The sequence below is a fragment of the Ictidomys tridecemlineatus genome, chromosome 2 (genome assembly GCF_052094955.1).
Source record: "Ictidomys tridecemlineatus isolate mIctTri1 chromosome 2, mIctTri1.hap1, whole genome shotgun sequence".
NCBI lineage: Eukaryota > Metazoa > Chordata > Mammalia > Rodentia > Sciuridae > Ictidomys > Ictidomys tridecemlineatus.
The window spans coordinates 142,074,804-142,087,040 of NC_135478.1; the positions used below are offsets into that span (position 1 = coordinate 142,074,804).

The 12,237-nt window shown below is 43.2% G+C and overlaps 1 protein-coding gene across 3 annotated transcripts in view; it reads right to left on the reverse strand.

Moving 5' to 3' along the window:
• Positions 1–12,237, reverse strand: part of Bmper (BMP binding endothelial regulator) — a 235,952-nt gene that overhangs the window by 202,690 nt on the left and 21,025 nt on the right. For all 3 annotated transcript variants that reach the window (XM_021722275.3, XM_005319188.4, XM_078039865.1), the window contains exon 3: positions 928–1,027. In XM_021722275.3, coding sequence (XP_021577950.1) covers positions 928–1,027 — 100 coding nt within the window. The remainder of the gene's footprint in view (positions 1–927; positions 1,028–12,237) is intronic.

Genomic DNA, 12,237 nt, shown 5'->3' on the forward strand with positions numbered 1-12,237 from the left:
AAACAAGGTCACCTTTTCTGATGTTCCAAGTGGTCATGAAATTTTGGGGAACACTTTCTCCCAGCACTGTTGGGTTCTGACTTAGGAGCATGGCTCCTGAGCCCACGCCTTGAGTTCCTGCCTTTACATGGCCTCCTGGGTACCCCTCATGGTGGTGCACTGTCTGCACATACACTGCACAATGTCAAGACCCCCGTCCCATCCTCAATGAGCTGCTCATCTCCTTAACACGAGTGAGATACCAAAGAGAGAAAAGCACATCACTAAAGTGTCCTCTTCTGGATGCCAAAGAAGTTGAAGAGTGTGGAATGAGGGCAGATGGCCTTGGACATAGGCGGCCTCCAGACAGGGTAGGAGGAAGGGGCTACACTGAGCTAAGACAAGGTGCCACCAGAACAGCCCTCAAGACAGAGCAGGAGTGCCAGAGCAGGACGAGAACCGAGGCTGGAGTCAGGAGATCTCAGAGCTGCTTCACAAACAAGCAAAGGGACTGAGATTTAATTTTGGAAGGAAAGAAAAAAATGTAATAGGGGTGAAATTCAGGCTTAAGAACTCCTCTGGCCGAGGAGGGCAGAGTGAGCACAGAGCCTGGAAAAACCAAGTTGTCAAAACCTATTGACAAAACACGCTGGGGCGCTTGTGCACGGATATGCACAGGCATCATGTCTACATCTTCTCCATTGACAAGTCAACAACTTGCCTTAGAAAATGAGCCCGGTATGCAGATGCTCACTGTACCTTCATTCCTTCACCGGGAGTCCCCTTCCTGGCAGTCCCTTAATCCATATGCAGGCATACCCCAGCTTCCCTCCAATATCCAACTGCACCCCAGCCAAGAGCCAAATAAAAAGGAAGGTGAGAGAAGGAGAAATAAAAATATCTAAGCCACAGCCAAAAGAGAAAGCAGCCAGGAGAGAACTAACTCACCTTTGCATCGCTCACAGCAGGCGCCCCTCTGCTTGATGGCCAGCGCACAATCTCTGGACAGCACTGGGCACTTCTCTCTCTTACACGTCACTTCTTTGTTCTAGGCAAAAAAAAAAGAAACAAGAGACATTTGAAATCAACTTCAAACAGAGTTCCCAGCATCCTAACCCATGGCGGAAGTTTTCCTCTATATCTTGCTTTCATCTTGGCAAGAAGTTCTGTGATAGCAAATACAATTTTTCTCTCTCTGAAACAGAAATATCCATCCAGGACCACGGGACTTTTGGAAAGCACAGGGCTTTTGGAGATGAGAGGAGCTGAAAAGCCCTTTCTGTAAAAGCCAACTTTGCCCAGATAACTGAATGCTCAGGGAGAAGCTTTCTCCAGCTGCATTCTAAGGTTTCCTTTTAGTACACACTCCAGAAATGATAATATTTGTGTAAATCATATTTTGCCCATTGGGCTACCTGGGCCAGGACTGCATCGTGAGAACAAAAATATTTTCTCACGGCCGTCCAACAATCCTTAATAGTTGAGTGCATTAAAATGCAGCAATCTAAAGTTCCAACTCAAATAATGACAAAGTTGAGTATTGAATCAGCTCGGTAAGAGAAAAAATAATATTCCACATGCCAAGCAGAGACACAGTCGTCAGTGTTTTATAGCCGTGGGACAGCTGCGTTACATTAGCACTTATGCTAATGAAAGTGTGGTAAGCATTTGCATCTTTGGTTTTATCCTGAAAGGTTAGCTGTTAAAATGTCTCAGAGAAGATCCAAACATGATGTGTATGCCTGTCTGTAGGAGTGCGCCCACACAATCCAAAAGACTATGTCACAGAACTGCACCGAGTCTTAACAAGAGTTTACTAGGTGTTGTGGCTTTCATTCTTACTTCAGTCCTATGAGGTAAATTTTGTCATCATCCCCATTTTACAAATAAGAAAACTGCTGTTCAGAGAGAGTCCCAGACTTTTCCAACTTGACACAGCTTCACGACGGGAGAGGTGGAACTCAAGCTAATGTCACAAATGTGTGTACACGGCTCAGCTCCCTAACCTGGGTTAAGGCTGGTGCTACCAATTCCGTTGCCTGGTGTGAGAGTAGCTTGGAGAAGAGCAACTAGCCAGCTCTGCTCACTTTAAAATAAACCTAGATCCCTCCTGGGATATGGACTGAAGGAATCCCAACTCAACCATGACCATGAACTTGAGAAGACTCACAAATGTTCCCCCACACTTCAATATCAGAGACCAAGGAAGAGTTCACCTCACCATCTCTAGTCTAGAACCAAGAAGATATATGCATGTGTAAATGTGAATGAGTGTGTGTATGTTTGTGTGTATGTGTGTGTGTGTGTGTGTGTGTGTGTGTGTGTCTTGAAGGCTAGGAGCCTAAGCCAAGCCCATATATTGAAATGCGGCCCCAAGGCTATTGTTCTAAGATAAAGTTTATCACCTACATTATTTCAAATTCCCTGGCCTCTGATACATTCCCAGGGTCTAATTCTAAAATTAATCCAGATTGTCACCCTCTGTCTTTTCATCAGATATTTTGTGAGTCCCAGGACCCCAATACCTTGAACTCAACCATCACAGCTCCCCTGAGTGGGTCATGGGGTATTAAGAGGACAGGGCCCACCTTCCAACAGCTCCATTCCTGCATTAGTTCTGTTGTTTCCTTGCCATATGATTTTGCAAGACCTCCTGAGTCCCACCACAACCCATGTAAACAGCCTGAGGCTATCCCTGGTCCTGCCCAACCACCCAGAGACTGAGCATCAATCCACTGCCACCTGAACCCCATTCCTGAAGGGCTATTGTTGCTGATGGTCTGCATTTATCATTTACTGGTAGGATTGGAGTGTGTGGCTTCTAAGCAATCCAGTCTCTCTCTCTCTCTCCCCCCTTCCTCTCTCTCTTGTTTTTCCGGTAGCTGGTGTTTTCTGGTGTTTTTCTGGTGGTGAAGTGCCTTCCTGGGGTTAGCCTCATTTACTCCTTAAGATCCTATGAGACAGTAGTCTTCATCCTTAACTGCAAATGAGAACCCCCCATGGAGTTCTTAACAAAGGCTGAAGCTGCGGCCTACCCCTTGAATCTCAGCTGTCATCTAAGGACAAGCATTAGTGTATTTTCCAACTCCCAGGTAATCTGAGGCCAGCCTGGATTGCGAATTACTGCTCTAAAGAGAGTATGCTTATTCCTGAAGAGGCTAGGAATGAGTGAGGAGGTGAAGGAGCTGTCCACACTTCCTCTGAACAACAGACCGGGCCTTCTGGCTCCAAGCTCCTTCCCTCACTTTGATTCTTTACAATGAGGGTGGTATCAAAGCTAACTGTAAGTCACAGCCCATAGATTTATTTTTTATAACGTTTCTCAAATTACAAACATAACATAGTGACGGTCAGATATTAAATTAAAGAGATCTATGTTAAAAAATTAAAAGTATCATCAAACTTGCTCTCACCAAAATCATCAAGAATAGCTGTCAGACACACAGGCTGCTGGGCCTTATTAAGTGTGAGTTTGTTTTGCCAAGTGCAGCTTCTGCAAGTCCCGTTTTGATACGGACTGCCCCACTCCAGGTTGAATGTGACAGGAGTTTCTTCCACAAGCAGATTTGTCACCACAGCTTGATGCACTCAGCTAGCCTGGCTCCAGCCTGAGAGAAGGGCCACCAGAAGTGCGGGTCCTCCCTCTTGAAAGGAAGACTCCTCAGGCACAAGGAGTTCAAAGCTCTCGGGCACAGTGGCAGTCAGAGTGGTGTGAAGATGCAATTTGGGATCTGATAAATAAGAAGGCACACATTCTTCCATAGGAACTCCTTGCTAAATTATAAACCTGGGAGTCAGTCAAAATCCATAACAGGATCCCAACATTCATAATAAATAGCTTGTAATTATAGTCCAGCACAAAAGTTATTCTAACCAGATGGTTTGTAGATTCCATCTGGATTTTTTTTTTTTTTCTGTACACACAGAGTAAGAGAGGAGGACAGAAAGAACAAAACTAAACCTGTAGGCTTAGTGGAGTTTTTCCCCTTTCTGATTACACTTAGTTTTTTAAATGCTGACAAGGTCATGTTGGTAGGGAACTGCCATAGCTGATCATTTATTTCCCTGGTGTCTGATTGACGTGGATATGAAGATATGCTTAGAATCTCCAGCCCTCATGGGAAAAAAAAAATTAAAAGTCTGGAGAATCACTGGAGACTGATTCCTCTGTCTCTTTAATTGAATGCAGCAGCTACAGGGTAAATTCAAACACAGGTTAATTAAGACCACTCCCTTACTTCCCTGATTTTGCCAAGAGAAAAAAAACACACATCTTCAAGCCACTGGCCCTGGTGAGGAATGACACACACAAAGCCACACCTCCAGGAGTCTCTGATCTCCTCAGTCACCTTGTCCTGAGGACACCAAACAATCACTGTGGCTCCAGGTCACAGTTCACTCAGTTTACTTTTTCATTCAAGAAACATTTTCTGACACTGGCTCACATTCAAGGTACAATTTCTACAATGTGTTCAGGCTGGAGGCTAAGAATCTCGTATGTATTCCTTCACCAAAAATTCCACATCGTCCCCATTTTACTGATGAGGAACCAAGTTAGGAAACACACAAAAGGCAGATCTGGAATACAAATAGGAAGAGATCTGTTATTTAAATGTACTTTCTGTACTTCCCAAGCTTTTGGGATACAGAAAACAAAACAATGTCCCTGCCCTGAGGACCCTGGAAAGACTGAGGTCTTCCTGGTGGCTCCATGCATGTGACCTGAGCTCTCCAAAAGAATAACTTCAAGAATCTGCATCTTCACCAGCCATGGGAAGTCAATGTCTTCTGGTAGCAAGAAAAGTGGTTCCAATCTGGACATTGACAGAGAAGTGTCTCTCATAACTCTGAAAGCAAGATTGGTATCCTCAAACAGTTTTCCCCAAATTCCAGCTAGGGTTGGAGTCTCTCTATTTCTAAGCAAACAGAAATTATGGGGAAAAAATTGCATTCAAGGAAAAAGATGAAAACCTAAAAAAAAAAATCAAACTAACTACAGTAGGAGTGACAAATCTGATCTCATCTTCCATTCTCAGTCTCCTCTCTGTGTTCATCACTTTTTCTGGTCAGCCAGCCATGATTTGCCTGCTGTCAAAGGTGTCTCTCTGTATTATTGCCTCCTTTCTGAAAGACAGACAACAGATTCCCTAATATTGACCACATACACCAAAACCCAAAATGTATCCTCTGGAGACACCTCAAATGAAGTGCCAACAGGTAAAAGTAAAGGGAAGAGGGGGAAAGGAGTAAAAAAAAAAAAAAAAAAAATCTACATGGCTGGCAACAAAGGTCTGTAAGGATGGGAGCCAAACCACAGACTGAAGCCACAGCCAAGTTCAAGCAGGATTCTGGCGGCTGGCTTGCTGTATCTGAGACCTGCCACTAGATGGCAGCACAGAGTTCGCTGGCTTTAAAAATTGCAGCCCTGAGCCTGGCTCCCACTACGGAAGCATTTTTCAGTGTCTGGTGGGGAGGGAAATGAACTCTCCCTGTTGAGGGTTGGGCAGAAGGGTGCAGAAGATAGCAAAGCACCAGTGCGAAATGTTTCTGTTTGCTTTCTTCCACCAGACAAAAACGTTTTTGAGATGATTTTATTATATTCCCAGCCAATGACTTGAAGATTTTTTTTTTAATTCTTCCAGAACTAATCCTATTATGCAATATGGAAAGTATTACCTGATCTGTCGTTTATGCTTTAAAAAAACCTTAATAATCTGGAGACAAAAACACAGCAGCTAATATGATGTGAGTGGTGAAGGAAAGACATCCACAGACAGATATTGCTTTAGACTATGAGACAGTATCACAGATCTTGTGGGAAAAAAAAAAAAACTTAATTTGAAAATACCCACTCCCTTGCCTGCCGATCCTTCATTTAATGAGCCATACTAGCAAGGTGGCAGTCCACACTAGTCTATTCCCCTGGAGATGGCATAATTTTCCTTCCATCCCTGTCCCTTATGAAAGCAAAGCCTGCCTCAAAGGCAAACAGCTGTCTTGGCAAATAGTCAAATTCAAAGTGCCAGGTAGGTCCTTTCTCAGAAAACTGAGAAAGCTGTGAAGTTATGACATTCCTTTCTGCCCAAATGAATAATACTCAACACATCAATGAAGCACACAGAGCAGGTAGAATCATTAGATGTGGTAAATAAGCAGAGGTGGCTCTTTCCTAAATTAGAAATCCTTCACTCCACCCCACTCCCCTTTCATACACATATTAAGCCCTCCCCCATCATGTCAGTCATATTTGGGGAAGGGGCTTAAAGAATTTGCTGCTGCCAGGTATTATGGCACAAGCTTGTAATCCCAGCAACTCAGCAGGCTGAGGCAGGAGAATTGCAAGTTCAAAGTCAGCCTCCGCAAAAGTGAGGCACTAAGCAACTCAGTGAGACCCTGTCTCTAAATAAAATACATAATAGGACTGGGGATGTGGCTCAGTGGTAAAGGGCCCCTGAGTTCAATCCCCAGTACTCCCACGCCAAAAATAAATAAATAAATAAATAAATAAAAGAATTTGCTGCCTTCAAAATTCTCCACCCAGAGGCAGGGAGGAAGGGAGAAAGTGCTAAGAAGTAATAGCGGCCAAATTATACTGCTATATTATTAGGTAACAACAAATCCCTGCATTATAAAAAACTATAATGCAGCATTTTTTTAAAAAAAAATTCTCCACTCAAATGCAAATATCCACTAGAAGGGACCAACATTAATCCCCATTGTTATTAGTTACTACCAAGGGATAGATGCCTGAGCCCAGCAACTCTAAAAGGTGTAGGGACTCAGCAGTGGGGGTTGAACAGCCATGACACCAAAGAATTGGCACATGCGTGCTTAGTGCAATGGGAGAGAAAAGCAGGCTGCAAGGTTCCTATCTCCAGAAACATACAAGTTCCCAAAGGAAACAAGACATTGGACACTAGCTGATTATGCAAACGCTGCAGCGTAACTTCTGGCACTAAAAGAGAAGCTAGTGAGCACAAATAGGATTCTTTGACCCTTAATCAAAATCTTAATATTAGAGAACTTATCTGAAGCCCACACACAACAGTGTTTCATGTGGAGAGTCTCCAAATTGCTCATATAGGAATTTGTTTTTAGGAATATGAATGTCTTGTGTCAAATTTCCCAAGGAAGGGAGACCAGAAGAAATGGATCCAACATCAGCCTGTATATTCTCATTGGAATTTCTGGTCTCCCCATGCATGAAGTTAAACAGGTCAACTTCTCCTTGAAGTACCCCATTGTAATCCAATTCCGACCCTGAAAGAGCCAAAGGGAATGTTATGATACTTTTGAACATGGGTCCCAATTTCTCCTACGCAATATCATTCCAGTTCTTATAAACAGAAGAATAATACTTTGTGTTTACCTAGCACCTTTCTTCTAAGGAGCTCTACAGACATTATTTCATTAATCCTTACAGAATTCTTTCGATTTGCAGACAGAGAGGAATGGTACACAATGAATGAACTTAAGTGTCTCAGGTCCCTCAAAGAGCTAGCAAGCAATGGAGCTGAGCACAGAACATGGTTTCCAAGTCTGGATTAAGAGACCAGCCAGAAAGCTTAGTTTTTAAGGCACAACATTAAAATTTACAGATATATAATATTAGGATTAGACCAGCTTTGACATGACTCTTGAAATTTTGGGAATAGATTAGTATATAGTTGATCTAGTTTGGAAATTTTTCAGAAGGATGGCTACTTGAGTCAGACAGGTAAGGAAAGATGTAATGGAAGGAATGGGCCTAGACTTGGGCAAGCAGACCTGACTTCAAGCCTTGATGGTTCGTAAATACAGAAATATTGGCAAAAGCAGAAGAAAGAAGTGTTTTGGGAACATCCAAAGACCCAAATGGGCAGAGTCCATTTTTCATCAGCAGTTGTGATCACTAAAAACGGGAAAATAAATTGATTTCCTCTCTGAAATGCATGGTCAGGGAAATCCTTTGCAGGCAAGCATAAGCCTTCAAGGAGGTAATGCAAGCTCATACCTGCTCCAGCCTGTCTCCTTTGGACAAAATCTACTCTGCCTCCTAGAAATAATAATGAAGTGAGGCTGGGGGAGGGGCCCTGAGATAGCTCACTGGTTGCCAATGGCAGTATTAAATTTGATTGATGATTTATTATTTTAATTAAACTTTTGCTTGCTTGTTCTTCATTGCTGATAGTACAATTGACTTCTCCATAACTCTTATCCCCAAAGAGCTTGAAGAAAAAAAAGTAAAAGCAGTTAGTTGGTCTACCACAAAGCCTAAGTGTAAAGTATTAGGCTCTGGGTCATGTCTCAGCTCAACAGGATTGGGGGGGGGGGACTAAGGAAACCATTTCTAAGGTGAGAAAACGGAAGTTGAAAGGGAAAGTAACCAAAACTCTCCAACTGGAGTCAGATGGTTTCCCAAAGTTTCTTCTTTACAAACTGAGTAGAGCTCGGCACAAGAAATGGGAGGAATTGGCTATAGCCCTTGCACTACGTGCCTCCAATTTTTATCCTAAAGTTGCACTTCCAACCCTTTCTGCACCACCAACCTCCTTGACTTTTGCAAATCCCTTCCATGGTCAAGGCCACAAACAAAGCTGATCAAAGGAGTCAAACAGTGAAGGGCATACAGTTTTGCAGGCAAGATGCTGAACTCTTAATTTAGCATAGCACCCAACCTTTCTAGAAAATCTATCAGGTGCCAGACTGCACTGAACATGCTTTTGTGTACTTTGTCATTTAGCACTTGCCACAAGCCTGAAGAAGGCACCAATTTACCACCCTCTTATTTTATAGGTAAGAAAACTGAAGCACAGGGAGTTTAATGGCTCACCAGGCTTACACAGCCAGCCAAGGCAGACATTCAAACCCAGGGCTCTCTGATATCAAAGTCTGTGCCTTAATCACTATAATATATAACTTGTCTTATAGGCTAAGAGGAGTCCTCTCTCCTTGCCGCTAAGAACTGAAACGTTTGCCTTGATGAAGCATTCCCCATTTTCAGACCATTATAAACCTCCGTGCTTTATGGTTTCATTTTGAACACGCAAGTAAAAATAGGACCTTTAAGGAAAGACAGATTATGTCTCTGGCTCCACTCAAAACAAGTCTTGAGCACCAGTTCATTTGCAAGACAGACCAGAACCTGGGCTCAAACCCGCTGCGTCCTCTCAACCCTTCTTCCATTTGCTATTTGCACAGGAGGCAATACCCTCCCGGGAGGCTCACAGCATCCCACAGCCATAATTTTAGAGACTTAATGTTAAAATATCTTGTAAGAACATCATGCAATTCATTGCACTACATCTGGGAGTGTTATTCTTTTTTTCTCCTGTCTAGGCTCAGCGAGCCTTTACCCCAGAGACCTGGGCCCTGGCAAACACGGCCTCCTTAGGCCCAGCTAACAGTGCAAACTCCGAACAAAGCTGCCCTTGAAGCCCGACCATTTAAAAGACTTTATGAAGCCCACTGGGGCCCCCCGATTATTTTGCAACAAGTCATATCCCATGAAGAAATTCACTTCTCTGCAACACAAAACAGAGGGAGATTAAAGAAAAAGGCAGGCGGGCGGAGGAAAGAAGTAAGGCCCCCTGCTGCTCTGTCTGGCCAGAATCGTGTCTTTTAGTACCCATATCCTCTACAAAGACGATGTGCTGATGATATATTGCCCTCATACATCACAAAATGACAGTGTTCTCCTGATACTGTACCTTGAAAATATGACACGTGCCAACAGAAGCAACGGGGGATTAATAAGAAGTTCTTTTTTATATATATATTTAAGTTACTTAACATTTCAATTTTAAAAAAAAAAACCCAGTCTTTAGTTTGTTGGAGGGATTGTTTGGGGTCTTACTCTGCTTAAGGGTTTAGGTCTGGCTTTTTTTTTTTTTTTTTTTTTTTTTTTTTGGCCGTTTCAGGGAACTCTCAGAACAAAGAAACACAGGCCATTAGAATGTCCCAGCTGCTCAAGTACAAACTCTGATTTAAAACAGGGCAGTGTCAAACAGCTCCTCATTCTGTTTAATCATATTTTGAAATAGAACCAAAACATTAGAGATGGCAGAACACAAAAGAAATAACCACCAAATAAAAATAGTAGCCCAAAGAAAGTAGCACGGCCTGTTTTTTATTATGTTGTACATCGTATAAGCAAAGGGTCTGTCGGCAGCACACATTCATGTAACTGAAATGAACTGGATAGGAAGCAGCCAGTGACAGCCCTGTGAGCCCCTTGCAGATGCAGCCCTGCCACTGCACGTGGCTCCCAGAAGCAGACTAGAAAACCAAAAGGTACACTGTGTCCAGTCCTGCCAGCAGACAGGAGCCAGGTATGCGAACGGACAGGAATAAATAATGACGTTCTTCTTTCATTTTGTCCAAATGGTCAGTTCTCCCCTTCTGTCCTCCCCATCCAAAAACTGGGATGTGGGATGAAGTAGGTGCTGCAGAGAAACTTCCAAAAGACTCCTGATTTGGGAAGATTTTGCAAACCAGGGATCCTGGAGAAGGAAGCCCTGCAAAGGAACGAAACCATGTACAGGTGGCCCCGTGACCTCTCCTAACACCTCTGATTATTTTACACTGCTGGGCGCCCTTCAGCACATGGGAAATAATGAATCAGCTTCTTCCCCTGTCCAAAAAGAAAACAAAAAAGAAAGGGGTGATGAAATACTAGGAAGATCCTTATGCCTTTCTGAGAGTTCTTTTGACCCAGTGAAAAGATGATGGGCCACATGGGGTGGGGGATGGGGGGGGTGTCCAGTTCCAATTACCAGCAGGATCTGTGGCTCAGAGGGCACTGTCCAGCCTTATCAGTTTCTGGGGGGGACAGGAGAGAGCCTAATAAATTAGAGTAACTCTACAACAAAGCAGACAACACAACATGAAGGAAGGTGATACCTGGAGACATTATTTTAAGGGTTCCTTTCCTTACTCACCACAATATAAGAAGCAGGGCTCTCTGGTATAAAAAGACTGAGAATTCAGCAGACCCTTTCAGTTATGCATATAAACGATTCTCTACCAAAGAAGAGCAAAGCATGGAAACTGAATGTCTTAATCCTGTTGGCCACTGGTGGTGTCAAAATCACTTCTTTGTGTGACTGACCAGCCTTAGAGGGCTGTTACTCTTGCTGTCAGCACCTGTCTCCTTCCTACATCACCCACACTCACAGCGAACCCACCAAATCCTCCAGCACCCCTCATTCTTGTGGGTCAACAACAAACCACAGGGGGCTGGGGATGTGGCTCAAGCAGTAGCGTGTTCGCCTGGCATGCGTGCGGCCCGGGTTCGATCCTCAGCACCACATACAAACAGAGATGTTGTGTCCGCCAAAAACTAAAAAATAAATATTTAAAAAAATTTTCTCTCTCTCTCAAAAAAAAAAATTTAAAAAAAAACCACAAAGCAGATGAAATAGAAGATTTTTTTTTTTCACTGACCATCCCTAGAAAGCCCATGTCCTGTTGGAAGTTACAAAAATACCTGATTCTGAGGAGTAAACAGAAGTTGACATTGCAGGGAATAAGCAGGGAGGAGGAGTGGCTTCCAGCCCATCTGTCATTTTGAGAAAGTAACTTTCTGGTCACCAGTGAGACACTTTTAAAGACAGCTGCACAATTGACCCTGACCACCAGCAATCACTGGGCCTTTCAAAGGCACCCCTGGGACAGAAGGCCCAGTCAGGTTTAGGCTGGATTCTACCGTCCTGCCTGTGTATATGCTGTTGTGCCTCAGATGCTGAGAAGATCTCTGCTCCTGGGATACACTGACCCTGATTCTCACTACAAAGGGTGTCCAGTTAGCCTGAATAATGACAAGTAGGAAAACGAAGGGACAGGAGTGTTCTAGCTGGTTAGATGTCCACAGAACTGAAAACCCCAGCCTCAGACAGCATCCCCCATATGAAGGCAATTCTGAGCTTGGGTTGGTCTGACTCATTCGCCAGGGCCATTAGCAGCATGTTCTCTTCACCAGAGCTATCCCAGGGGCCACATGCAGATGTCAGACAGAACTGGAAAAGCCAGAGATTTATTTCATAGGTCTAAAATGTAATTTTAATCTATTAGCTTCTATTTTTAAACTCACTAAGTGGTCAATGAGTGCCATATTTTGCATATAATCCATTTTAGAAATTAAGGTGTTATAAAAAAATGAAAGTGGCCAGTTAAAATATTATTAACATAAACATGTTGCTAGGGGGATACAGACCATGTTTTATTTGTTAAAAGGCAAAAAAAAAAAAAACAACCATGGTCATTACCCTTAAACATTAC